The 27,254-nt window shown below is 36.9% G+C and overlaps 1 protein-coding gene across 6 annotated transcripts in view; it reads right to left on the reverse strand.

Annotated features, from left to right (window-relative positions):
- PIBF1 (progesterone immunomodulatory binding factor 1) overlaps window positions 1–27,254 on the reverse strand; it is a 104,390-nt gene that overhangs the window by 76,993 nt on the left and 143 nt on the right. For 2 of the 6 annotated variants that reach the window (XR_015284540.1, XM_023929676.2), the window contains exons 1-9: window positions 26,797–27,204; window positions 25,659–25,974; window positions 24,682–24,782; window positions 22,716–22,914; window positions 17,623–17,742; window positions 9,411–9,544; window positions 7,280–7,388; window positions 3,851–4,032; window positions 1,941–2,066 (exon numbers count right to left, since the gene is read on the reverse strand). Coding sequence is in view for 4 of the 6 variants with exons in the window: in XM_023929676.2 (XP_023785444.1) it covers window positions 1,941–2,066; window positions 3,851–4,032; window positions 7,280–7,388; window positions 9,411–9,544; window positions 17,623–17,742; window positions 22,716–22,914; window positions 24,682–24,782; window positions 25,659–25,910 (1,223 nt within the window). In the remaining 2 variants the exon portion in view is untranslated. Of the gene's footprint in view, window positions 1–1,940; window positions 2,067–3,850; window positions 4,033–7,279; window positions 7,389–9,410; window positions 9,545–17,622; window positions 17,743–22,715; window positions 22,915–24,681; window positions 24,783–25,658; window positions 25,975–26,563; window positions 27,205–27,254 lie in introns of those variants that run through there. The other 4 variants (XR_015284541.1, XM_086881078.1, XM_023929750.2 and 1 more) reach the window with 3 other exon arrangements.

Below are 27,254 nucleotides of genomic sequence, written 5' to 3' on the forward strand. Positions count from 1 at the left end.
TCTGGAGGATCAAAAATGGGCATGGGCAGAAAAAAAAGGTGGGATGAGGATAGGGGAGGTAGTAGCTCATGGGCACCTTCATTAGGTTTTCAAACAAAGCTCTTGGCAACTGCCATTTATTGCACTTTGTCACATCCCTAACTGTTCTAGAATGCACGGACTGGATTTGACCACATCAGAAAAGGTGCTCAGGGAAAGCATCTCACATGCTCAGCTACTAAATTGTGTTTGATCTATGGGAAAAGACTGCAGGTAATCCAGTGCCAAAACTCTTGCAGACATTCACAAGCCCTGTGAATTCACTCATGCTTGCTAATGCAAACATAGCCCATGCTTACAGCAACCATACAAGTGAAACTGATGCCAAAAAAATTAAGCATGAAGGCATCACCTTTTTATCAGTGGCACCCTTTCATTTTAGTTTCTTGAACTGATTCATCCAAGCACAAAGTAAGTGCCAATAAATTCAAAGGAACTATCAGGGACATAAGGCTTGGTGAAGTGGCAAAGAATATGAGCAACTGAATATTGGATTAGTTTAGCTGTAATACAATTCCATGCTTTGAGCAGGAGGATGAAACCAACATTTTAACTTCATTTTCAGCCAGCATCTCATCACATAACACAAATCCACTGCAAATTGTTTTGCTCACAATTTTAGGTTCCATTTGTCCTACCATTGAGGCAGACTGCCCTATGGTGGGTTTTTTTGTATTTTATAGAAAGAACATATACTAGAAAGCCTTTTTAGATTTATTTTTTTTGTCAAACATGTAGGCAAATCTAAGGATTTGCATTTCAGAAGTAATTATTTCAAAATGAGGAACAAAACTTCTGTAAACAGTTCCAGATACAAATGAAATATCTTTCAGTAGCTTTCTCAATGATATACAGACGCTTGTCAAATCTTCACAAAGAGTGCATGTTTAAATTCATACTTTGTAATTCAAAGTAGATTTGCATACAGGAAGCGGTGTGGATGTATATGTATGTGCGTGTATTTTACTCACATTTGCAAAACTACACAATGATGTAATTGTTTTTTAATTAGAACCTTTCCACTGACTGAAAGACAGCAGAAGTTGTGTTCTTTTTCCAGTATTCCCAGCAGAAACAAAACTACCTATTAGAGGAACAGATGCTGATGCCACAAATATCTTTTTACTACTGTAATTTCCTTCTCCACATGACACTTTCAGGACATCTATAGTGAAGTTAAATTATAAAGCACTCCTCTTATTTTAAAGCAATAAAACAGGCAAAAAAAAAAAAGCTAAAAAAGGAATTTGGTCCCAAAGGTCCAAATCCCTAAGTCCCTAAAAGGCTTATGCATGTGCATGTAATTCTACAGTATTCAACTAGATGGCACACATACAAATTCATCATGCAAGTCTTTATGGGACTCGAGTCTTCTTCAAAAGAGAACTTTACAATAATTTACAGGAAATCGATTCTGTTTTTGAATCACAATGCTCTAAAAAAACTCCATTAGATTTATTTAATACAGGCTTAAGTCTTATTTATTTTGGTTTTTTTCTGCCTCATTTTCTGCATCAACACTTTCTCTTCCGGATTCCCAGCACAATTTCAAGATAGCCCATAGAGAATGACAGGTGAACTGTCATGCTGTATTAATTAACTAATACTGTACATCTGAAAAAACTTCAAACAACCGAAGTTCATGTAGAATATGAATTTTAATAACCCTTTTCAAGTGATAATGTTGGTTGTCCATCATTTAATAATAAACACAACAACATACACTTACTGTACAAGTATAATTTCATTTTAATTTTTACAAGACTCCCAGTTTCATAACAGAACTTAAATTCTTACATTTTGAACACCTCTCAGAGTCAGTCAGGTAGGATTAGACCTAAGCACAGAACAGTGCTTGGTCATTTCTGCCCCAATTAGGTTATTGCCTACGCCTTACCTACCTGTTTTCACGTTCATACATCTCTTTTGAGGTGCTTCTTAGTTGCTCAATTTCTTGATTTGTTTTCAACCTTATTTGTTCCAACTCTTCATGGAGTCTCTTTTCATATTCTGCTTTATAGTGGTCTCTGTAAATAAACAAATATATTGCACTAGTCAAAATATTGAAACTTCAGGTACAGCTTTACAAGAGCAGAGTTCTTGATTTTACATTTTATTTCAATCTTTATTCATTTACCTCTCAATGATACGTATCAGCCTATGGTGCTACATAAATTAAATGAAAATCAACCAGGAATAAATAATATTTAACTGTGAATAAACAGAAGTTTTTTGCACACAGATTTAGAATTTTTAAAGTAATTTAATACTGATTAATCACATAACATTAACATTTTTCCAGAACTTCTTTGTCAGCTTCTACTCAAGTGCTTATATTAAGTAACCACTTAACTTCTCACTTTCTTCTTCATCACTGGGTAAGGACTGATTAACTCATTGACTTGCAATGCTGCCATGTCTCTACAAGACTTCTTTGTGTACTATCTGCACCTCACATGAGGGAAAAAACATTGCAAGAAACATTGAAGATTAAATGCAGTGGAGATTTGTGAAGTCAAAAACACCCAGAATTTAGGAATTTATCCTGTCAATATAACATATAAATTATTTAAACCACAAAGTTTTTAAGCAACAGATATCAGAAGATATCAGGATAAAAGAATTTAATTTCAGAGAAACATTGAGTTTTTTGTAACTTTGGAAGCTCACAACAGGTTGTAAGGAAGCTCATAAGGAATCTCCTACAAAAACAGGGTTATGTTGTAAGCCCTTAATAGTTAAGGAATGTCAAAATCTTATAGCATCTAGTTAATGTTCAAGAATAATCAATCAGCAATGAAGTAAATGGTAAAAATCACAGTTCTGGAAACAAAAGTATATTATGAAGATGTGTGCATTTACAGCTGTAAAGGGTTTCAGATTTAATTTGATTTCCAGTCATGTGATAGCCCATAATTCTTAGAAATCAGTACCTGAGCTGGTCAAAAACTCCCTCACATTAACTAAAAGCCCAGAAATATTAAAATGGAGAATGCTTGCCATCCAGGTTTTCCTTTTATTTTATTTATTTTTCCTGCTATAAAAGAAAACTTTCCAGGTTTTCTTTTTATTGAGGCACTGTATTTCAGCTGACCCTTCAAGATAAAAGTAAACTTATTTCTTCTCCTTCCTCAACTGTGCCACACTATAGCAAATACTGCATGAAGATCTTTCACACAATAAAAAAGTTGATCATAAAAAACCCAAAAAGAACATGATTTCTTAAAGTACCATTTCAAAGTAAGACTTAAAATTTTATTTAAAATACAGAGGTTCTGGGTGAAGATAGTTCTGAGATATAAACATTCAAAACTATTATAAAAAACTATGAGTGACTGAACTGAAAGGAAAAATAATATTTAAAACTCTTAGGGGCTGAAGCTCCATAACTGATCATTTTAAGAATGCCCTTCTATTTTCACTTAGGTAACAATTTTGGTTTTAGTTGTCTATCAGGAGAGTCATATTAGCACACTTCCTCTTAGTTACACAGGACACAAGATTTGTGGATATACATTGAAAACAAAAAGTTTGTTTTATAATTAACTGAGTAAACCTACAAGAATAATTGCCATAAACTCCCAATGCTGAAAGCTTACTTCCACTGCTATGATCTTATAGAGGTTTAAAAAAGATGTTTGTGATACATATTATGACCCAAGAAAAGTGTTCTGCTTCTAGTTACATAAATATAGGTCAGCTTTCTGAAAAATAAGATTAATTAAATGGGATTTGTACAAGAAACAAGGGAAACAAGGGAAAACAGTTAAATAACCTGTCTACTGAGAGAAGTGAACAGACAATAACTTGCCTGGATGCAACATATTTTTCATACATTTCTTCCCTAGCTTTTTTGGCATCCTCTAGCTGAATCTGTAGTCTTTCAAGACGGTCTTCTTCATGTGCACAGCGAACACTAAGCTCCATGTTCTGGCGATTAAGATAGTCTTTATCTTTTTGCAACAAATTGAGGGATTGTTGTACAGTTGCCAGCTATAAAAGGTATTAAAAAGAACACTTTAACATGAATTTCAAGATAAGTATTTTATCTATGTACACATATTTGCAATTTAATTTTAACTCTCTCCTGTGAAATCATCTGAATCAAAAGACTATTTACACTTTAGTTTAAGGTGATGAAGTTTTAAGCTGAAAAAAAGACTTTGATAACATTACAATTTTATCAATTTTCATTATTTATTTCCAGTAGTTGGCACCTGAGAAAACAGGTGCTTTCATCTACAACAGTATCTAAATAGTGCTGAAGTACTGAGTAGCAGCAGTACTGAATAGTGCTGCATCAGAAATACTCATGGAGAATCTTGGTGCCAACCTGTCATACTGATTACAACCTCCTCAGGAACAGCAGTGAAACATTTCAGGGCACCAGGGCGGTTACTGCTCTATAAAGACATGGTAAAACTGATAATTCTGGGGCTAATGTAAAGTGTGATTCTTGTGGACAAGGCAATGCCAAGGGCAAAGAGGTAGTGTTCCCACAGAAGGCTGAACTGATGCCAAAGTAGGAACAAGAATATGTTAAGAACAACCACCTTTGCCATCAGATAAGCCATGTTTACTACACCAAGAAGTAGTGTGAGAGAGTAGTCTCCATCCATTCAAGGTGAACACAGAGAACAGCCAAAGAGCATAAAAGCACTCTTGCAGGGTGGACCAACTCCATAATCATGATAACGAAACACAATTTCATCCCCTTAAAGAATGTTGCATTTAAGCTCCTGAGGATTTCACATACCAAGTTCAATAAATGATAAATGAATAACTTATCAGAAACATGTCTCCTACAGCTATAAAGACATCATGTACATGGTTTAGACATAGTCCACTTTCTCTAATACATAAAAGGACTGAAGGTTACTTAAGGAAGATACTGGAGACAGACACGGAACAAGCAGTTAAACAGATGACAGTTTATATACAAACAATGATCTTAGAGGCATGCTTCTCTCCATCACCCACTTGCTGAGCACCACACTCAGGGTGAGGTACAAATGCCTGTTCGACACTCAACTTAAGAAAGACAGGTAAACATAGCCTCTTTCCAAGTAACAAGTTATAAGTATATCCATTGTGAACAGACATCATGGACTGCTACACAAAGCAAGCAGGCAGTTACTGCTCCTATGAATACTCCTCCTCTGGAACAAGTACCGTGCAAAAACTTCCAATTGGATGCTCTTCCAATCCAGGACTTGATACTATATCATTATACACAAAAACCAGTACAAATCTTTCAGGAAATTTAAGTAATACACAGTTTGAAGAGATATTTTAGTTTAAAGGAGTGCTACTTTTATTCACTCTGATTAATTTAGTATAAAGTTAATGAAAAAAGCCATTCTTGCTGCTATTCTGTAGAACTTCATATGTAGGTAAAAATTTGATGTACAGGACAGTACTTTTTCAGCCATTGTTGTATGCTGAGAACAAACCTGACTTTTGGTGCTCTCTTAAAATGTTAGACAGAGGAATAAATAGACTTACAAAGCCTTCAGACTGATATCAAAGAGGTATTTTCTAACGGAAACTCAGTTTTTTCCCCTAATGTCTCTGACAATCTCTACAGCTACCTGTACAATTAGGCAGACCAACGCTATCTTTAAAGTGGCAGTTTTAGCCACTATTTTATCTGTAACACTGTTATTTACACAGAGACACTAAGGAACACCATCTCCCCTGAATACTCTCAGAAGCAGTCCTCTCATTTATTTGGCCGCTGAAGTGTTAATACACAAAGATCTTCCATACTAGTTTTGCAGGGCTCTGCTTCCCCAGCTGAACCCTTGCCTGCCCATGGGAAGTGGGGAATGAATTCCTTGACTTGCTTTGCTTGTGTGTGCAGCTTTTGCTTTGCCTATTAAATTGTCTTTATCTCAACCCATGAGTTTTCTTTACTTTTACTCTTCTGATTCTCTCCCCCATCCCACAGCTGTGCGGGGCTTAGTTGCCAGCTGGGGTTAAACCATATCAAGCATACTCACAGCATTCATCTTCCAGTGATAAATTTTCCCCTGGGGCCTCCCAGGTTCCTGAGCTTATTGGTAGAGTTCAGTCTGTCTTTGCTTCAGCCTTCTAGGTCACACACCTAGCAAAATAGCATGCATGTAATGCCTAGGAAAAAATGGGAAGCACTTGACAAGTGTTGCGGGAGATAGCCTATGCTGCTGTGAGGATGACCAGCCATCTGAAGGATCATAGCAAGTGATCAAGGCTTCTGATAATCAGAACCCTCCTTCAAGGAGGAGAACTCAGTTGGGTTGGCAAACCTAATCTCAGTCCCTGCAAGGATTATGAAGTAAATTCCCCTGGAAGATATCCCCATGCATACAAACAAGAAGGTGATGAAAAAACAAGCAGTAATTTACCAAGGCCAAACCTAGCAAACCTGACAAAATGTTAGCTCTGTGGATAGGGATGGGAATGGACACTGTCCATGTCATTTACTTGACCTTTTGCATTGCTTTCAGCCACCCCTTGTAACACCTCTATGGAAAAACTGACAAAATACAGATCAGATGGATAAATACCAGCTGAACAAACAACATGGGACAGAAATGTGCCCTGACAGCAAAGAAGACCAAGTGACTACAAGGCTGTATTAACAACAATGCAGACAGTGGGTTAAAAAAAATTATTATCCTGTGTTCCACACTTATGAAACTGTATTTGGTGGGCTATATCCCATCACACACATGTCCTATTCAACATATTGAAGCAGAACCTGAAGAGCTCTACCAAGATAGTCACGAACTGCAGCATATGATGTACAAGATGTAAAGAGAAATACATGGAACTTTTTTCAGTCCTCAGAAGAGAAATCTGATTGGGGAAAATATTATTGCTATCTTCACCTATCCAAGGGCAACACATAAAAATAGCCAGATTCTTGGCAGCACATAGTGACAGGACAAGATGCAACAGAAAAAACTGTAACAACTGAATAGTTTTTAAAAATGCATTTTCATAAGAGGGCAGAGAAACACTGGAACAGATTGTCCAAAAAGCTGTGGAATCTCCATCATTGGAGACAATAGAAAGTTGACAAAGCCCTAAGCAACGTGCTAATCTTGATCTGTATTGCATGGGTGGGTTGGAGCAGATGGTCTTTTGAGACTATTCTAATTAAATTATTCCATGATCCTGACAAACTTGGTTAGACAAAGAATCAAATTCCTGTGATGAAGAAATACACAATTACTAAGGTAAGAACTTTGCTTACCTCTTTTGCTAAGTCATTTCTTTCTTTAGTTTGTGTTTTGTATGACACCTCCAGTATTTCATAGTTTCTTCTGAGTTCTGACAATTCATGCTCAAATACATCACGTTCACTGTGAAAGCAAAGTTAAACTATTATATTATTTAATGCATAAAGTGTAATGAGCAAAATTCCTGTGCCTTTTTAGTTTCTCAGCGTTCTTCCAGTTCACGACACTGACTTCTTCCAACCAGTCATTCACAGACCAGCTGGTGATTATCTTAACCTTTTATAGTTATTAACACCTGCAACAGTATCATTTTGTATGAAACAATTGAGGATTATTTAAATACTCAGAAACAAAGAAAATTCTACAACACTCAAACTCCCATCCTAAATTTTTTCATTCTCCTCCGATTATTCTTCTTTAGTGTAACTTTGGGCTACACATTTATTCTCTTAGCAATGATCTGTGAGTACCCTTATCCATTGTTTAGTTTTATCAGGCTTCTGATGCTATTTCCCACAACATTCTCTTGAATCTTTTGCAGACATGGAAGTCTAATGAAAAAGTGAAGCAACTTCATTCCATTCTTCCTAACAGAGCAGAAAGCAATATATACTTGCTCTCAGGAAGTACTCTGCTCTGCATACAGACTTGATACTAGAGTGGGTTGTCTTATGTAAAATATGCATGACACAGCTGCAAAAACTGTGCTGGTGTCCTGAGCAAAAGTGCTTTCTGCATGCACAAAGAACCATTACCGTGTCTTCACTCTCACCCTGTCAGAACACTGAAATGAATGAGCCAATATGAACTTGCAGTTTAGAAAAAAGCTAACCAATATTATATTCAGCATAACATCATTTTAAAACTGAGATAACCTGTATTACAGCAGAACTAGATTTGACATAGTGTTTTTAAAGGCAGAAACAAGTCTGGAAGTGATTTACTCCTGCAGTGCTCCCAAATATCCTCATGCAGTTATGCCAACAGAGCTCTCCCCTCCCCTTCGTCTGTGCCTACCCAGCTGAATACAACCTACTCTCTCAAATACAGTTTTGGCACATTCATTCATGCTTTTTTCAACTCAAGACTATTTTAAACACACACTGTTAAAAACACTGGGGCCATTCACACGAAAGTTATTACAATCCACTTATTAAGATGCAGTTGCATATAGGAAGCAAACCATAGCACCAATCCATCCTATTTGCAGCAAGATGCCAGACTGTTTCCAAGGTTGTTTTTGTACATATAGCTGTGAACAAAAAATGCTGTGAATACAGAAGACAGATTCCCCTCCAAAGGATTTGGTGGGCAAAGTAATTTGTGTCAACTACACCTGAGCTCATTCCATATGAACAACTAAGGAGCTGACAGGGTAATTCATATCATAATACTATTCATAATCCCCATTTTTTAATCCATTTCTCAAAAAATGTGCCAAAGACCAGATTTCTTGTACTTCTGAGCACACTGAAAAAGCTATTTGGAAGCTGGACTGTGAAGTATACATCTATGAGTTTATTTACATGAAGTCTATTTTCACTGTTTTGCAAGTGCTTTTTGCAAGATAAGATATTAAGAACATTGGCTATAACAGTACAATTTATATTTTAAAAAAGCTAGAGACTGGAACTTCCTGCAATTAAGGTAATCCTGAGTTTATCTGCCAGAGTTCTCATAACAGCCCTTTCAAATTTATGGTTTCAAGGATATCTTAAGTTGTAAATATTAATTCCCAAGGTCCTGCCCTCCTAACTCATTCTGTAAGCAGCACAGAGTAGAGCATAGGGCCCTTTGTTAGATCATTGCTTTCAAACTATGAATGAAAAAAGAGTACTTGTTCCAAGATGCTTGCCATCAACAGCTCCCACTTCCTTAGCTGCAATCAGACTGCTAGGCTCTCTTGAAAACACAGTAAATCTGAAAATATACACATTTAGGAAGATAATTTGATGCACTGGTTTTCAGAATGTTGTTCATTTTATATCCGCAATATACTAAAGGAGGAAATTGAACCATTAGTGTACGGTAAGGTAAGGAAAAATATCTGTGGTATGCATAAGTCAAAAATAAAACTAAGTAAGAACTCTGGTCAATCCAGGCTGATCTTTATTAGTTAAACACTTGAATCATAGAGACACTTACCATTTTACTTTATCATAGTTCTGCTGTCTGTAATCACCTTGCTGAATCAACTGCTTGGTATCAGCCAGTTCCAGTGTTAAACGTTGGCATCTGACCTCAAGCTCGGACCGACTCCTCCTCTCATCTTCATAGCTCTAGGAAGTGAGACATTTTGAAATGATCATAGCTACACCAATATATATTATATACACCAATATATTACATATTACATATATTACATATATTACACCAATATATATTGAAGTAATCACCAAATATGTTTTGTGAAAACCTCTTACGAATATTCAGGTGCTAATACATTCATTTGTCTCAGTATTTGGAAGCTTAATGCATCACAAAGTAACCAGCTATATTGATACTCAACTTATTTTTATCTTATTACAAATACTTGACTAAATGTACCTATTTTTTCCAAGGCATTTGTCCATTAGCACAACTTCTGAGGCCAGTAACCCTCATATATATATAGCTGGTGGTCTGCAAACCTATACTAGGAGCAAGAAATTCACACCACCTTTACAACAGTTTCAAACAAGTGAAGATACTTGTGAAGACACTTGCTAGTTAATTGGAAAAAAAAAAGAAAGAGGATGGTTTGTTCAGCAAACATCTGTATTATCTGAAAGATTTCAGCCAAATTGTAGCTATTCTATCTGGTAACCTATGTTTGCTAAAGCATATAATGGAAAGCTTTGGTGGAAGAAAAAATAAAGTAAAAAGTTTACTTAATGGTCCATCAGCATTAATTTCCATTTTCCTATCTTTTTCCTTTTCACATGCTTTTACGGATTATTCTGGAAACTGAAACAATGAAAGCAAAGCAAGAGAACACAGAGTATTCACCTTATAAAATACTAGGTATTCCCTTTGAAGATCAACAGATTTCCTAATCATACTAATTCCTTCCAAATCTCTGCAGGAAGAGCAGAATTTTATACCTTAATCCCCAATCTAGACTCCATTTTTCAGTTTTCTACTATGTAGGTACTATTTTCACAAACTTATCTTACTTGTCCTAAATACTGTACTATTTAGCAATTTATTCACAAGAATGATCAAATTAATAATGCTCATTCACTTACAAAAGGTAAAACAAAAAGAGTTGCTTGTTAAAAATTTGAGAATACCCCCAGGCATCTAGATTTTTTCCATATCTTACTTCCCAGAATACTGCTGAGTTCAGTTTTTTTACTGCTGTGGTTGACAGCAAGCTCAATAATGGATGCTTGATAAACAATTATTCTATCTGGTTATTATGAATGGACATCACAATATTATTAACTGAAGGTGAGCACAGCCTTAAGATGTCATTATTAAACCAAGCATTTAGCAACTTCAAATTACGTTTATTTTGCAGTAAAAGACATTTTATGAGTGCATAATTTTTCAATACTGCTAAAAGCTAAGCTTTATACAGTTACAGGAAGATAACTGGCTAGTTTTTAATAGACAAGGAAAGTTTAGGGCAACAGCATATATGGAGTATATGACAGAAGGACACAAACTTCACAGACATCAGCAGCTGAAAGACTGACAGAATTTGTTCTTCTTGAAAAAACACATCTGAATACTTTTTAAGACACTACAGAAAAGCTCCCTAATCTACTAGCCATACTGTAACTATTCTGCTGATAAAAAAGAAGTTTTTGTTTTATATTTCACATACCTACTTATCTTCACTTTTACTAAAATCACTTTGGGTCGCAAATCACAAAAATCGCAACACCCAGAAAGATTTTATGAGGATTCTGCATGGTCTACCATTAAAAATCCATCATGGAAAGACATGATTGTTACTCATGCTAACACATACTGGTTTATATAGTTTATGTTTATCCTAATTAATGAATATACATTAAGCAAACTACCACTATGAAAGTCTCTTCTTTAATCAGTTTACATGTCATTCCTTATAAAGATGGCATTATTATAATGAAAGTCTCTGACAGATATTTTTAAAAGGTGTTGTGCACAAGTTAGCTAAAGTTGCAAATATGTAACATAGTGGTGCAAGTACCCTGCTATGCAATGCATAGCATCACTCATCTTGCAACAGGAAATGTTGGTACAGGCACTTTTAAGTGCAAATAGAAAGATTAGGTTTAGAATACAATTTTTCTGTGGATATCCCATATCCCATGCCATTCTGCTGCTAATGTCATGTTGGAATTCACACACCCTTCACTGAGTGGGCTACTGAAGCTCCTACAGTATTATCTAGCCAGCGGCTAGAAGACAACAACCAAAAGTAAAAAATTAAATTGGTAAACCTCTGGAGAAAGTTGCCATAGGCAGCTTTAAAGCAACAATTAACAGAATAGCTAAATATCTGCAAAGTCACTTCCTTCTAATACCTGAGACCTAAAATTACTTTTGAATTGTATTTAATAAATCAGTTATTAATGTCATGTTAATATCACATAACAGTATGGCAATTCCAGGGAAGGAAAGCTAAATTCTGCTTTGGAAAAGTGATACTAAGACCTACCTTAATTAGAGGGGTTTGTCATGTTTGTTTTTCCAAGATTTAATATAATGCCTGAAGAAACAGTAATTATACTGCACAGGACACTGCTTTTCATCTACCTAATTTTAAGGTGCTGAAGTACTATTCTAAACACATGAAGAAACATGACAAAGCAAGCTGATGCCCACACTCTAGGCTGCAAATAGGCTGACACACAAATCCCACTATATGGTATGCACATCTCCAGATAGCACATACACAAGCTTCTGGACTTCATACAATACATCTTAAAGACACACAACCAAGCTGCCTGTGCTTAGGTAGAAGAAGCCTTGCTTTGCATGTGATGAAATTAATTTAGTTTCTACTGATTTTAAGATCTCTGCAATGGAACAGCTTTATCTTTTCATTTATCTTCAAAAGATCACTTGAACATCTTGATAAACAGCATTGTCCTGCTGCAGCAAAAAAGAGGTTTTAAAAATAATCAAGATACAGAGCTCTTACAAGGACAGAAATGAGGTCCTAGAAATAATACCAATAAATAATATTAGCTTAAGTAAGCCCACAAACCTTAAAATAATTAAAGAACAAACAGAACTTCCTTACAACACTGAATGTGATGACCATTATACATCTCATGGCTTTTCTTCAGCCTCTTACTAATTTTTGCTTCTGCAGAGCAGAAACTCAGATTGATGAGATGATTAAAACAAATGAAAAACCAAACTTGTCTTGTGAGATAGATAAGCAACCATTGCCAAAAGAAATTCTTGACAGAGCTGCCTAAGAAACCTGGTATTAATCAGTACTGGTGGCTTCTACAGGGTGTGAGTCAGCTAAGAAGTGCTTTCATTTGGTTTACAAACACTGTCCACAAATGATGTTTCAAGCAAGAATATTCTCAGCTTGCCTGATCTGCACCACCTAAAACCCCAAACTGATAGAGAAACTAAAGATCTAATGACAGACCTCAACTTAATGATATTAATCTTCACTGCTACCCTCAATCTGGAATGAGCAGCAGTTTATAGCAGTCACTGAAATGAACACCTATCTGAATTTCAAATGCAAAATCCAGGTGACATACTTTTTGAACTAAATTAGTGACACATAACATATGATAGGGATTAGCTGATGTTTCAAAAAGCCTTTGAAGATAAGAAGATAAACAGAAATACAGGGAATAGATTAATCAGCCAATCAAGCAGAAGCAGCACTTCTTAACACCATCTACAGATAAGCCTGCGAAATAAAGTGATCCTGCTTTTAAAAAGCCTTTTTTTCAATGATCTTCATCTTTGAAGAACCACTTACAAAAGCCAGCACTATATTCTTATCCTAAAGGCCCTAGGCAAAAGTAAAGCCACTGTACTATTGTGATGTAAAAAAAATTCCTTCCAGTTATTTGGATGAGGTGCTGTTTCTTTGTTAAGATGACATTTTGCTCCAATTGTTTACATATTCTGCATTCAAAAATTACTGGTCAGTACATTATTTATTGGAATGCAACTGCCCAAATGTCAGGAAGAAGCTATATATACTTGGATAAAAAAGACATATCTTTAGTAACTTGCTATGAAATTGGTACTCTGTTTGTAGATGGGAAATTGCTAATCTGATTGTAGATAGGTCACTATTTGCCACTAAAAATTATAAACAAAAATGTTGAGCTAATCCAAAGTAGGGAAACTCTGCAAGGAACATATGAAAGAGAAGCTTTGGAAAAAGTGCTTCTATAGCAAAAGGAAATGGAGGAATAAAAAGTTTCTTTCTCTGGATCTGAGCTTACTAGAATTTTCAGTGAAAGATCCTTGACATCATTACAGAGCAGTATAATTAAACCATCTCATCTCCTCTAAACCACAGCTGGCAGTCAATGTGAGCCATAGCTATCTATTGAAAGAGTATAAAGGTATTGGATAGAAAAGGGAACTTTCATAGGTATGAAGTTTCTTTAAGTCTTGGAAATATTAAACTGCTGCCCCAAGCTCACAGTTACTGGTAGAGTATCATCTTTGCAGCTGTTCTCCTGAACAGCATTACCAATAGCAAAAAAAAAAATAAAAATAGGCACGTATTTCACCTAAGATCAAGATCTCATCTGTCTCAAGAGAGCTGTGAAGACCAAATGATCAAGGCACTTCTTGAAAGAAGTTGTGTCAGGGGGCTGGGGAAGGGTTCTAGACTGCAGTCTTTACAGATATACAAACTTGAGGAGAAGCCCTAGGGATCCCACTCCTTTTGGAGTAGCAACAACAGCCTCAGTTTTCTGATATTCAGACACATCTAGTGCCAAGTGATCCTTTGAGTACAAAAGCTTAGTTTATTCTTTGAAGACTATAGATATGTTTTCCCTCCAGCTGGAAAACATTATCACAGAGAAAATTGTTAGTTATGTCTAGCAAAACCTGACAGCTACTAATCCTGATTCAGAGATGAAGTCTTACAAAAGATCTTTGTCCTACACATAACCAGCTTTGTCTTTAGGATAACCACAGCTTTCAGATACTTTCATGCTATAAATTTTATTGCAAATCCTGAAGGCAAATTTATATAAAAAATAACTAAGGAAAAGGGAGCCCTGATAAAACTGTATCAATACCAAATTCCAGGAAAACATTGCCAAGAAACTCCCAGCCAGAAGAAGAAAGCAATACTTAATCTTCTGGAGGTACAAAGAAAAGCAAGATTTCCTTCCCAGACACTCTCCCAGCCTTGAGAGAAACCCACTAGTAGTAAATTACATCTGTTTGAGGGAAGGTTCTAACCACTTTGGAAACAAACAAATACTGAAAATAGTACACTGATGTTCAGCATAGGAATGCACACATCAGAAGCTGGTTTTATTTCTGGGAAGCTCCTGGTAATACACCACTATAGTTGGACTTCCTCCTCTATCTTTACCTCCAAAGCTGGTGGTGCCAACATTATTTATACTTGGAGTACTGAGCGCTGTAAAAGGAGGCTAAAACAAGTCTGTACCATACATTTAGTAGCAAGTCAGTCAGCAGTACAAGAACATGGCTTTCACCAGCTCCACTGCCTCCCCTTGGGCTGTGGCTGCTATTATACCTGGAACCAGAGGTCTAAATACCAGAGGTATTGATCTAAATCAGATGCAATAATTGTGTACAATTTAGCTGTACAGCAAAACCACTTACACTGACCACTTTAAAAACAGAAGAAGCAGAACGAATATCTTTTATCAGATCAGGTTCCAGTGCTAGATATCAGTCTTCACAAGTCATTTTCTGCTACCAGTTGTCAGAAACAGCTCCCTATCCTACTGGGTCTGTGTTAAAAATTCAACAGCCTTTAAGGGCTAAGAGCAGCAGCGCACCAAGGGAAGTTTACAGTTTTAGAGTCACCATGGCTGTCTTATTTGATGAATTCATTTCACATTTAAATTTTCCTAATGTGGACTTAATCTATTAAGACAAGTTCAAATTTTCCTTCAAACTTCTTCAATTCTTGGTTGGCTAGGTTATCTTTCCTATGAGTCTAGAACAAATTGCTTTATATTTCTTATTACTTTATTTTGGGGTGAATAGGTACATGTATAAAACCTGCTCAAACATAGTCTGTCAGCCACAAACAACCAGAAAAGCCAACAAAATCCTCCTCCTCCTCCTCCATCTAGCCTAAGCATATTTTTTGTTCCTTTCTATGTCCCAAAAAGAAGGAAGAAACTCGTGCTGAAACTCATTAAGAAGAGCTTTAATTATCTATAAGAGTAGAAAAAAGAAGGAATGCTTACTGTAGGAAGTAGCTTATTCTCACAAAAGGAAAAACCCAAAAAAACAATTGTCTTAACTCCGATGATGACTGCATTTCAAACTTCTGTATTACTAGTTTCCTAAAGATTTTTTAAATTCAGAACAGACTTTGTTGATAAATTACATAAAGAACAGAAATACTGCAAGTATTAGAGAAAACTTAAAATTTTTGAAGTACTGAATGGAAACCCAAAAGAAGGATTTGCAGAGTAAAAATTATTAAACAGGGAAGAACCTTCAGCAACTATATTTTATGTACCTGGAGAAACAATAATTACTGGAATACAAAAAAAGAAAAAACAAAACCCAAAACAATAAAAGAGTGTAAGAGCTTAGGTAAGGCTCTGAACAAAAATTTATTTCCTACTGATGAATTTCCTTGCAAAAAAGCTCGACCTTAGTGAAGAGCTAAAAAAAATTACCCCAGCAGTACACCTTGAAATCACTTTTTCATAAACTACAAGAGATGCATAGGTATGTCAGCTCCTGTGCACCAAGCACATTGGAGATTCTAAAGTACCCTCACATCCTGATGGCACTCCTCTCACCACATTTTCTGAGGTACCTTGTTAGAGTGACACTCAGCAAGGTAAAACCTGAACTTGCCAGAATCAAAACACAGAGACTCTTAAGCCTCCCCACAAAGAAAAGCACAGCACACTTCGAACTTTGAGAAGCAGACCAGTGGGAAAGGTGGATACTGCCACCATGTGGTGCAAAAATATTAAAATTAGAAGTCTGTATCAAAGAAAGTAATTTCCCCCAAGAAAACTGTTTCTAGCACAACTTTAATTATTGTTATCTACTATCTTGTTAATTTGCTTCAGCAAAAGTTAACAGATGTCAGTCAAATCTCAAAGGCTGAAATCCTCCTCTATAATTTTATAAAATCAAAGCACATTAAATATACAATGAAGGAAAATGCTTATGCAAGACAAAAATTAACGGGATTAGTTTATTCTCAATTATGACCGGAGACAGTGACACAGAATAATGCTGAAGCACATAAATGCATAACTTTTATTGACTACTTTCTATAATTCAATCAGAATGAGAAATGAAAGTACATGAATTTCAAAAGATAAACTTGTATAAAGAATTTCTCTTTACACCTGATTATTCTGCAAGCAAATTCCACAGGGCAGAAAGGCAGTAACTAAAACATGTTATCAGAAGTAGTAAAATGACAGTTTAAATCTCTACTAGCCATGACCTGGATAAATATACTTTGAGTACCTGAAACTGTTGTCCCAGCTCCAGATTTAGGGAGAACTAAGCTAAAAATAGAAACCACCCTAGCTATATACATACCAAGAATGATGCAAGTATTGATAAATATGTTAGAAAAAACCTGCTTCTTACACTGTTTCAATTCCTTAGCTCTTTAAAAATTAAAATAAAAAATATTTATATAATTTTGTTCTCTGCTTCTGGTGTTTCCACCTTACCTGAAATCAAAGTAGCTTTTCCTTTAGTATAAAAACAAATAGGAAAATTAAAATACAAAGAATTGAAAAGCATAACAGAGAAGATGCAACTCCAAAGAACTTTTAAAAATATATTTTTATAACGTTAAAACAAAAGGTGAAGCAAACTACTACCAAGACATCCCCATCTCAAAAACTATACACTGAACCATCATGGTGTATTCAGCTGCTGCTGCATGGATCTCCTGCCCAGCTTCTCCACCTTGAAATCTTGCCCTCAGAAAGCAAAACATAGCTGGTATGAGCCTGAACAAATGAGCAAATCTTGCAGGGTAGCCATAGCATGAAGTTAGCTGTTATACAGGGATGCATATAGCTTATTTCCTCTTTCCCTCCCTCCCTGCCCTCTTCTCCCTACAGTAATTTTTACACAGCAAAAAAGCTTTTATATCTTATACATGAATAATGATTTGGAGAATGAGATTTTCGCAATACGTGTATTCATAGTTTCTGAACTGAGGTAACTAAGGAGAACAGACCTCTGTCAGACTCTTCAGTTGGGATCTGTACCCACTTAACTCTTCTGTTAGACTCTCCTTTTTCATCTGTAGATCACTTAGCTCTCTTCTTAAGGAATGGACTACTTCATAGAATTGGACCTAGAAGAACAAGACAAATATTTGAAGTTGAAACTAGCAAAATTGCAACCTCAAAACTACAAACCTAAAAACACATCAGCTCAACATTTTATGACAATAATTTGCCAAAGTATTTCTAGAGCATGTCATAAAGGTAAAGATTATATTGCTGTACAACTAAGGCAGCTTCCACTCAGGCTGACCAATCAAAAAATACAGTTGCTAAAGGACACATGGCCCTCGCACTTCCTTGTGCCAAACCTAGACCTATTTGACTAATAGTGCAAAAAGAGGAAAAAAAACCCCAAAACCAAACAAAATCCCAAACAAACAAAAACCTAATTAATAATAACCAACTTAACTTGCTAACTTCCCCATAGCCAATATAAATTTTTATGAAGTCTGTAGAAATCGAGAGATTTGTTTTGTTTTGTTTTCTGCCAGCTCAGTGTACTGAATTTGCACCAAGAAAAATGCAAGAGCAAGCACAGGGAGCAGGAACAGCAGAGGAACCATGACAGCCCCACCACAGACACCTTCAGCAGTAACATGCTGGTATATGGATTCAGCTGCATCAGGAAACTAAGGCTCTGAAAGACTTGATTCTGCTGAATTAATAGCAGAAAACTGCAATCTTCTAACAGGATTAAAAAAAAATTAAATTCTGTAACGCATACTCCTCTCTCTTCCCCCACGCTAGTCATTGGCATTGTCTCAGGCAAGTAAGTCTCAAGTTCATAAAACTTTTTCAGAACTTTTATCCAGATCAAGAAAAAAAGACTAGGAAATACAGCAGTTAAACCACAAAGTTAGTATTAAAAAACAAAATGAGAAAAACAAAGAAGAAAGAGCTTTTTTGATATACACCCACATACACGTACACAGAAGTTTTTATTCCCAGATTAACTTGATACCTTAAAATGTTGCATATGGGGAGTGTGTGTGAAGAGAATAAGTAGGTGCTGTTTTCATGCAAAAGCTATTGCATACCCTCCATCCCTAATGCTTTCTTTCATATATGATTAAAGAAGAAATGCAGACAAGAAAGCACAGATTAAGTAAGCATTCAAGAGCAAGCTGTACTGCACTTCCATGCAGAAGTAAGACAAATCTCTGTTTTGCTACCTGTAAACAGCAGAAGACAAAGAAAAGTTCCAGGTATATTTCATATAACTGACAGCATGGAATTCTAAAAAACACAGAAGCCATGGAAATTTGCAATGTAAACACAGATGTAGTATGCTTTATAGGATAAGGCAAGCACGCAACATGACTGAAAGATTAGTATTTTTAACTGTAGCATCTGATGATTCAATTGGCCATTTCTTAAGAAAAAACCTTAATTATCCTTGATTGATAATAATTTAAAGCACTGTGGTTTTTTTAAACCTACACCTGCTTTTCTTGAATTTTTACTGCAATATCCCTAGGAAACTTGTGCTATCACACCACAATTCTTTCCCAAAACACAACAACCTTAAACAGATTTCACAGTGGAAACAAAGATTACATGGGATACAAGTATCAAGGATACATTCATTTACACAGCCCTCCCAAGGAAAGATCATTGCATGGTAATAACGAAGTGCAAATGAATGCAGCAGATGAGGGTGAGGTTAATGCAGTTCAACTGCTGCTATTTAGCTGGTCTGCAAGCCAATAAACATTCATGTAACCCAGCAGTCAAAGCACACACTCCCTCCTGCCGGTTCAATATAGCAGAAACAAAACTTACTCTGAAAGTGATTTCAGAAACAACTGCATAACTTAAAAATCACAAGTTTATACTGATGTGCTGTAGAGTTACCACTTTCTAGGCAATTTTAAAAAAAACTCTTAGCCTGGGCCCACCACTTTTTATAGAAAACTAGCATGAAGTAAAAATGGGTGTAATAATAAATGAAGTAAAAATTTCAGCAGAGACTGAAAAAGTTGGCTTCTGTTAAATGAAGTTCTGTGAAAGCAGTTGCATCAGTTAACTGCCTTCTTAAACAAACAGAAACTGAGCTGCAGTTAGCAAAATGATATACCTGAAAGACATGGCAATTAAAATCAGTTCAAACAGAACTTGAAGAAACCATTTTTTAGAAAATTGCTGATTTTTTTTTTACAGTGAGATGAGTTATTTGTACAGAAGAGATTCACTTTACTGAACAAACTAAACTGGTGCTTGGCAGCTGAACCATTTAACAGCCTGAAATACTTTCAAATTACACATATACTGCTTAAAAATGACCAAACAAAAATCTGAATTTTTACATAGAAGTTCAAAACAAAAAAGCATGATTTTAAGAGAAAGATGTGTAAAATATAATTTTTCAGCTGTCATTAAACATTGCCTAGGCTTTGTTCTAACATGTCACCATTGCACCCCTTTGTGGAAGAACAGTGAAAAACATCTTACATTTGCTTTAATTCCAGTATTTTAAATTTACAGTATCTCTATATACAAAATTCACATTTAAGTTCTTCCTGCTGTTTGTCCAGTACACCAGGTTTCAAATAGTCTCAGCATTATATACATGTTTATTTCCATCCTAGAGAATTGCAAGGGCATATTTTATAACTGATAAAAAGAAAAAAAAAATATAGAAAATATCTTGCTCAAGCTGTCTACGCAGGACCCTTTCTCAACAAGGAAAATTTTACCCAAGTATCAGTGGGCTATATTAGTCTGCACCTAGCTCTGGAGTCAGAAATTTTAACCGTATTTTACCATTTAAAAAATTTAACTGTTTTTACCATTAGAAATGCGTAATTTCTCCCCAGGCAAGCAAAGCAGGAAACAGCATTCCCTTCAAAGTCCTTTCCCCAGCCTTTGGTAGCCAAATGGATGCACAGACAGGATGTGCAAAACAATTCTGTAGCCTCCCAGCATCTGTACCAGCTGCATAACTCAAAGTAATGATGAACAACCACAAAGCATAACTGATACCTTTAGGTTCACACTAATCCTCTGCTAAAAGAAGTTGAATAAAGCGGAAAACAGCACTTTACTACAATACATCTTTAGAATGCCTTGTCCAGAAAAAGAAGAGGTCTGAAAATGGCTTCTTCGAAAGAAAAAGTAATGTGCGAAGAAGAAAGCTTCACTGAACATTTACGTAGAGGAGCTTTTGTCACAGGTAAAAATACCATTTACTGGTTGAACACAAGAGTAAAAAAATAGAAGGTTAAGGGTAGAAGGTGGCTGCTACTCATCTCTCATACTTCACATCTTTCTGACAGCCATTTTCTACTCACAAATTACATCTAAACTGTGCTGTGACAGCTTCACTTAAAGCAGCTGACAAGGTTACTAACTCCTGGTATCTATCCTGCCTGGCTGCAAACTCTTTTGTACTGACTGTCAATCAATTCCTGAAGTCCTGAACTTCCTGCACACCAATTTCAATAGATCCATTGACATGGATTTCAGTTTCTGGTTTTTTCAACAACGGTGATGCAGGAACCAACAAAACCCCATTAAATACTTCTGCACAGGGCAGTGGGTACTGTAATCAGCTAGGGGGGTGATAACCTATCAAATTACATGTTATTGTTTATCCCACAGAGCCTTATGATATTCCTAACACTTTCAAAAGCCCAGCTTTTTAAAAGGTGTTCCCAAGAGCATCCTTTAGATAAGGGTGACAATTTTTATTTCTCTATACATATCTAGAGCACAGTAAAGCATGACTTTGACCCGGAGAATTCATTCATGTAGCATTTATATCACAGAAAACGTATTAAGGTTTTTAACACTGTATTATTTACAGCTTCCATAATAACAAGGTCTATACATAAGTACAATGCTAACATTTTGGTAAATTAAGGCTTATATGTCTAAATCTTCTTCATTCTCCTAAGTCAGCTGGGATGCTCTCGACATGTTCCACAGGCTTTTTATTGCAAACAAGAGTATATTGTGGCCTCTCTGCATACCCATAATTAACAAACCATAATTAACAAGCGTCTTAAATCAAGAAAATGAATCTTAAAGTATATTTTAAGGTACACTTTGTCTCCTGTGTTTAGCCAAATAGGAAAGGGACATATGGAAAGCTTAAGAGAAAAGTAAGGGATGTTTGCAAGAGTAATCCCAGCTTGTGGTTCTGGCAAACCAAGTTTCAAATTCTTTTTTTCAGCCTGCTGTATTTCATACCATCCATGTGCTCACATTTTAATAGTAACATCCCATCTGCTTTACCTCCTTAAAATAAATCAGCAGTTCTACTCTCCTTCAAGACATCAGAATCAGGGATTAAAAGCTTCTTCTCTTTACTGGAACCCAATCATAAGAGACTGATCCAGAAACACATCTGCCTGAAGGCCCTTTATTTCTAGTTGGAGATGAGAAAAAACCACAAAACACAATCCACCATAATTTACAGCTTGTGATGGGTTGAGCCTGCCCAGCAGCCTATATGGCTGCTCACCCACTCGCTGCCACCCCTGGAAGCAGGAGAGAGGAAAAAGTGAGAAGAACGAACTAAAGCAATAAAACTCAGATGTCAAGTTTTCTAAACAATTACTGAAAGAAAGAGAGGTGAACTTAAAAAGTAAAAAAGAAACTGAAAAAGCAAAGAACTCGTGATCACCTCCCAGAAACTGGGGGAAACTGATCAAAACTGATACCCAGCCAGTCCCTGAGCAATAACCACACTGGGAAGCCATCACCCTCCACCTCATCTTTTTTCCTCTGCTGCTGAGTACAACATTTTTTGGTATGGAAGATTCCTTTGGTCAATTTGGGTCAGCTTCCCAGCTGTATCCCCTATCAACCTCATGACCATTCATTGCTTGCTGGGGCAGGGGGAGGCAGGATGGGCAAAAAAGAAAGCCTTGATGTTGTGCAAATACCTTGATGTTGTCCAGCAACAGCTAAAACACTGTTTCAGCCACCAGTGCTAAGCACAGCAATATTCAGACTGTTATGAAGGAAGTCAACTTTGTCCCAGCCAGACCCAAGATACAAGTTTATATTTTAGAGCAGTACAAAAGACAATACTTACTGAAACATATTCAGGGATAGAAAGCTGATCTTCAGGAAGAGACTTCAGCCTCTCATAGCATTCATCTGTTAATTCCAAATCTCGCAAGCTACGACGGATATCTCCAGCCCTCTCTCTCAACTGATGATTTGTTTCCTCCAGTTGCTTCTGTCTCAACAAAATAGTTTCCATTTCTTGCTTCATCAGAGCCTGATGTTTCCTTGAAGATCGATTTGAAAACAGCATATCAGGTAGTGGGCAACACAAGTGACAAAGCTTCACAATACCCTGGCAAAGAAATGATTTCTGCTCATTTTGTAGAGGGAAAAATTTACTGAGATTATGTAATTAGTGCCAGAATGTGCACCACCATAGTTAAACAGTCATATCAGATACAGCATATATAAAAAGACAGGAACTTTATAGTCATTGACAATACAAAGCTGAATCTGAGAATAGACAATCTCCAAATATGCTGACTTGAATTTACGAACTAAACTTAATTTACCAATTAAAAGGTTAAAAACATGAAAAAGTGGAATCTATTTCCACAGAAACTCCAAGGAGCTGGTAAATCACTTGAATTTGGGTCTTACCAAGTTTCAGCACATGCACAGTCATACCAACCCCTAATTGTCTAACCACTGTAACATAAAAAGTTGGAGTCCTTTATTAAAAAAAAAAATGAATGGCAACAAACCAACCACTACTACAATAGAAACAAGCAACCTTACTTACAGCCTTAAAATACCATCACTGCTATTATCATCAGTGATAAGGTTTTACACAGTAACAGAAACTGCACATCAGTGAATCATGTTGTGTTTCTCTTACTAAAAGACAGCTAACCTACTTTTTTTAAATTTATTTTTTACCTGGAACTCTTAAAAACATATTCAAATCACTCTTTAAAACATGGCCATTTCTGCACTACTTAAAAAGGAATAAAAAAAATACTAACTAGTACTAGAAGATAACATCTACCCCACTGGTAAGGTACAGGTAACAGGAAGTCTGAGGACAGCAAAGCAGCCACATAAGGCCACACTCCATGGTGTGTACAATTATACATGAGGATGAAAAGTGAAGTAAAAGACTGACAAGAAAACTAATGAAAAGATTGGGAAAAGTAGTTTAACCTTTTTACACGTATTAGTAACAGTTTGCACACGAATACTTTTTTACTGAGCACTCCTTAGATAACTCAAGTATAGCCAGCATAAAAATATTCCGCTCTGGTGCATCTAAGCATTCAGAGTGACAAACGTTTTTCTGACAATACGCTGCTCTCAGCTGAAAGACTTGTCTGGAACTAATCTCTGGTCTGTCTCCACATCCCTAAATCTGTTTTAGCATCACTACAGAATAGGACCTGGAAGTAGTCACATCCCATAAGCCCTACTTTAACATGAAACTATGTAATGCTCTTCCTTCACAGGTGTGGAGATACTTAATTGACAAAATGGTTTCGAGAAGCCTGTTAGTCAGTCTATTTTTCAGGTTAACTCCAAATGTTTCAGAAAACCAACATGGAAAGTTGGTTTGGAAACTGAAAGCATTTTTGACAAATAAGAAGTACTAATTGGGAGAGCTAAACATTATGCACTTATCTTTCCAAGTTTTCTACGCTGCAGTTGTTAAAAATGCTGTTTAAATTGATGGAAATTCTGTCACCTCTGCCTAGTCCTTTTGCTCTTTATTGGTTTTAAGAACACTTTCACTACCTCTTCCTACTAAATTTTGAATTTAGGTAACATAAAACCAAATCCACAAACTTCAGCCAGTGAGAGTTGAATCCAAATTTACTTATATGCAAATTAAATATGTAAATTCAACTTTTAGAATGAAAGCACTAATATAATCTGCAAAAGAAAACCTATTCCTGCAACTACTTATTATCTGTTTCTGGTAAAAACTTATTTACACAAATTCAAATTAATTCACAGATTTGTTAAAGATGAAGTTCTTAATTTTACTTCCATCATACCTGGCATCTTCTTGCTGTAATGCCAACTGACTATCCAGTCGTAAAGACAACAGCTGCTTTTGATGGATTGCATCATTAAGCTTCTCCTCTAACTCCTCAATCTAAATATAAAGAATGTGAGTATAAAACAAAACAAGTTAACATATTAATTTTTAAAAAATATTTTACAAAAAGAGTAAGTTGAAATAAAAATATGAAGATCCCAATGCTGTGGGCAGTGCAATAATGGCTGTCTAACAGGACCTCTAAATACACTAGGACTTCACAGAATGGAAGTTTGGACTTCCACACATACAGACTTTGACTCTATGAGGTTAAAAAAAAAAAAAAAAAAAAAAAAAAAGGCTTAGCCCTTAAATGTGTCTTTTTCAGCCAAATAGCTATTTGTTCAATTAATTTCAAGTTAGGCTTAAACTCAGAGCAGAAAACCAATAAAAACCAGTTAGCATACAGTATGTTGTAAAAATGAACTGCACACAAATGTGGCAATGTTTTTACACCTTTCTTAATTTCATGCATCTTCATGCAAGCTGTACATAACAAAATCTACTGTTAGCACGTTGGTATATTCTATCCTGATCTTCATTCACAAAGCATTGAAGAGTATTCAGATCACCCTCTCTAGTACTCTACAAGTTCAGGTTCAAAGCCCTGTTATGCAACCAACATGAATGACAAAATTATTTGTCATTTCTGAAAGAAAACGGGTGTTTTTCCTTTGTAATTAGGAAAGGTTAAACTAGATCCTCCCTTATTTATAAGTAAAACAGCTTGAACAAGTCAGCTAAGTTTTCCTTATCTTTTTTCCCCATCTTCTCACTAAAGAACAAAAACACACCAAGAAAACCCCTAAACCAACTAAGCAGATCTCCATAATGCAACTCAAAGAAATTCTTTTCAGAACAAAAGTTTCTATCATAATCTAAAAGCACCATAATCAAAAAAGACTATATAATGATAGGATAAACACTACTTACCTTGGTCAAATATTCAACTTTCAAGTTGTCAATCATCAAGTTTTTTTGTGATAATTCTATTTTAAGCAGCTGAAGATTATGGAGCAACTCCTTCCGTTCAATCAGCTGCTTAGTGATTTTTACAGTACCTTCTCTCTCTTCAGAGGAAGAAACATCATCAGTTGGTACTGTGGTTTCCAAGCTGATATCCTCAGATTCCAAGGAGCTAGAAACGTTTGCTTTCTTGATTACCTTAGAGCTTTTGTGTGACATTTTCTACCACTACTCACAAAGCTTTTTTAAGCTATACTTTGAGATGAGCCCCCTGAAGAATCAACTGTAAGAATCAAAACAATGAAATGAAATGTCATTATGAAAATAATGACACTACATTAGATCACAAAGCAAGGCACGCTTCTCAGTATCACATGAACATTTTTTTTTAACCCAAGAAAAACACTTTGAGAAGCTGCTCCGGAGGGCTGCTGCCTGAGGACCCCCTTCCTGAACAATCATCATCAAGTGTTTTGACTACAATAAGCTAAATACCAGTGTGAACACCAGTGTGAATCTGGCTTACTAGTATGATGCTACAGTTAAATAAAGATATAGACGTTGTCAAAACCACGTGCACAGAAAACTCCTGAGACCCATGAGGCACATTCAGCACCCTATAAGAGGCATAACACGACTTACTGGAGAAAACTGTAAAGGAATACTTTGATTACAGGATCCAACGTAGTTTTGCAACATATGTCGGAAAAGATTTCCAAGATTATCGTGCCCAACCTACATCTGAACTACAACACCTTGTTAACTACACCATGCTCAGTCTTTCCTTAAGCACTTCCAGCGATGGTGACTCCAACATTCCCCTTGGCAGCGCATTCCAATGTCTTATCACCCTTTCTCTTTAGAAAACCCACCTGATGTCCAACCTTAAACTCCCCTGGTGCAGATGAGGCTTTGTCCTCTTATCTTATGCCTGGGTGTCTGGGAGGAGAGCCCGGGCCCAACCTGGCTACAACCCCCTTTCAAACTTTGCTGGCCTTTGCACTCTCAGCAGCAGCAGCAGCTGCACTGCTCTTGCCAGGCTGGTTAACTCAGCAGCCACGCGGACTTTTACAAGCACCTGGCACAGACCACGGCTGCTACTTACAGACGGCGCTGCTCAGAGCCCAGCAGGGAGAGGAGACGCCGCGCTCGAAGCCCGGGCCAGCGGCAGCCGGGCTGTCCTCCGGGCCAGCGCCTTCCTTCCCTACAGCACCGGCGGCAGCTCGGGAAAAGGAAAACTGTTCGTCCCGCAGGACGCCCGGAGCTGCGGAAGGCAGCGGGCAGCTGTCCAAGCGGTAACTCGGCAGCGGCGGGGGCTGGGGGAACAGCGGCCCTGCCCGGGCCGGGCCGGGCCGGTCCTAGGGTCTGCCCCACACAACTCGGACAGCGGCGGCAACGCGCGCGCGCTTCCGCCTCCCCTCAGCGCGGCGGGGGCGGGGCCGCGCGCCACGCCATCACCGCGGCGACCGGAGCGCCGCTTCCTGCGCTCTGCCCGCGCCGCTTCCCGCCGCCCTCGCGGTGCTTCCCGCTTCGCTTCCCGCCGCCCTCGCGCTTCCCGCGGCC

The sequence above is a fragment of the Cyanistes caeruleus genome, chromosome 3 (assembly GCF_971803275.1).
Source record: "Cyanistes caeruleus chromosome 3, bCyaCae1.hap1.1, whole genome shotgun sequence".
Taxonomy (NCBI): domain Eukaryota; kingdom Metazoa; phylum Chordata; class Aves; order Passeriformes; family Paridae; genus Cyanistes; species Cyanistes caeruleus.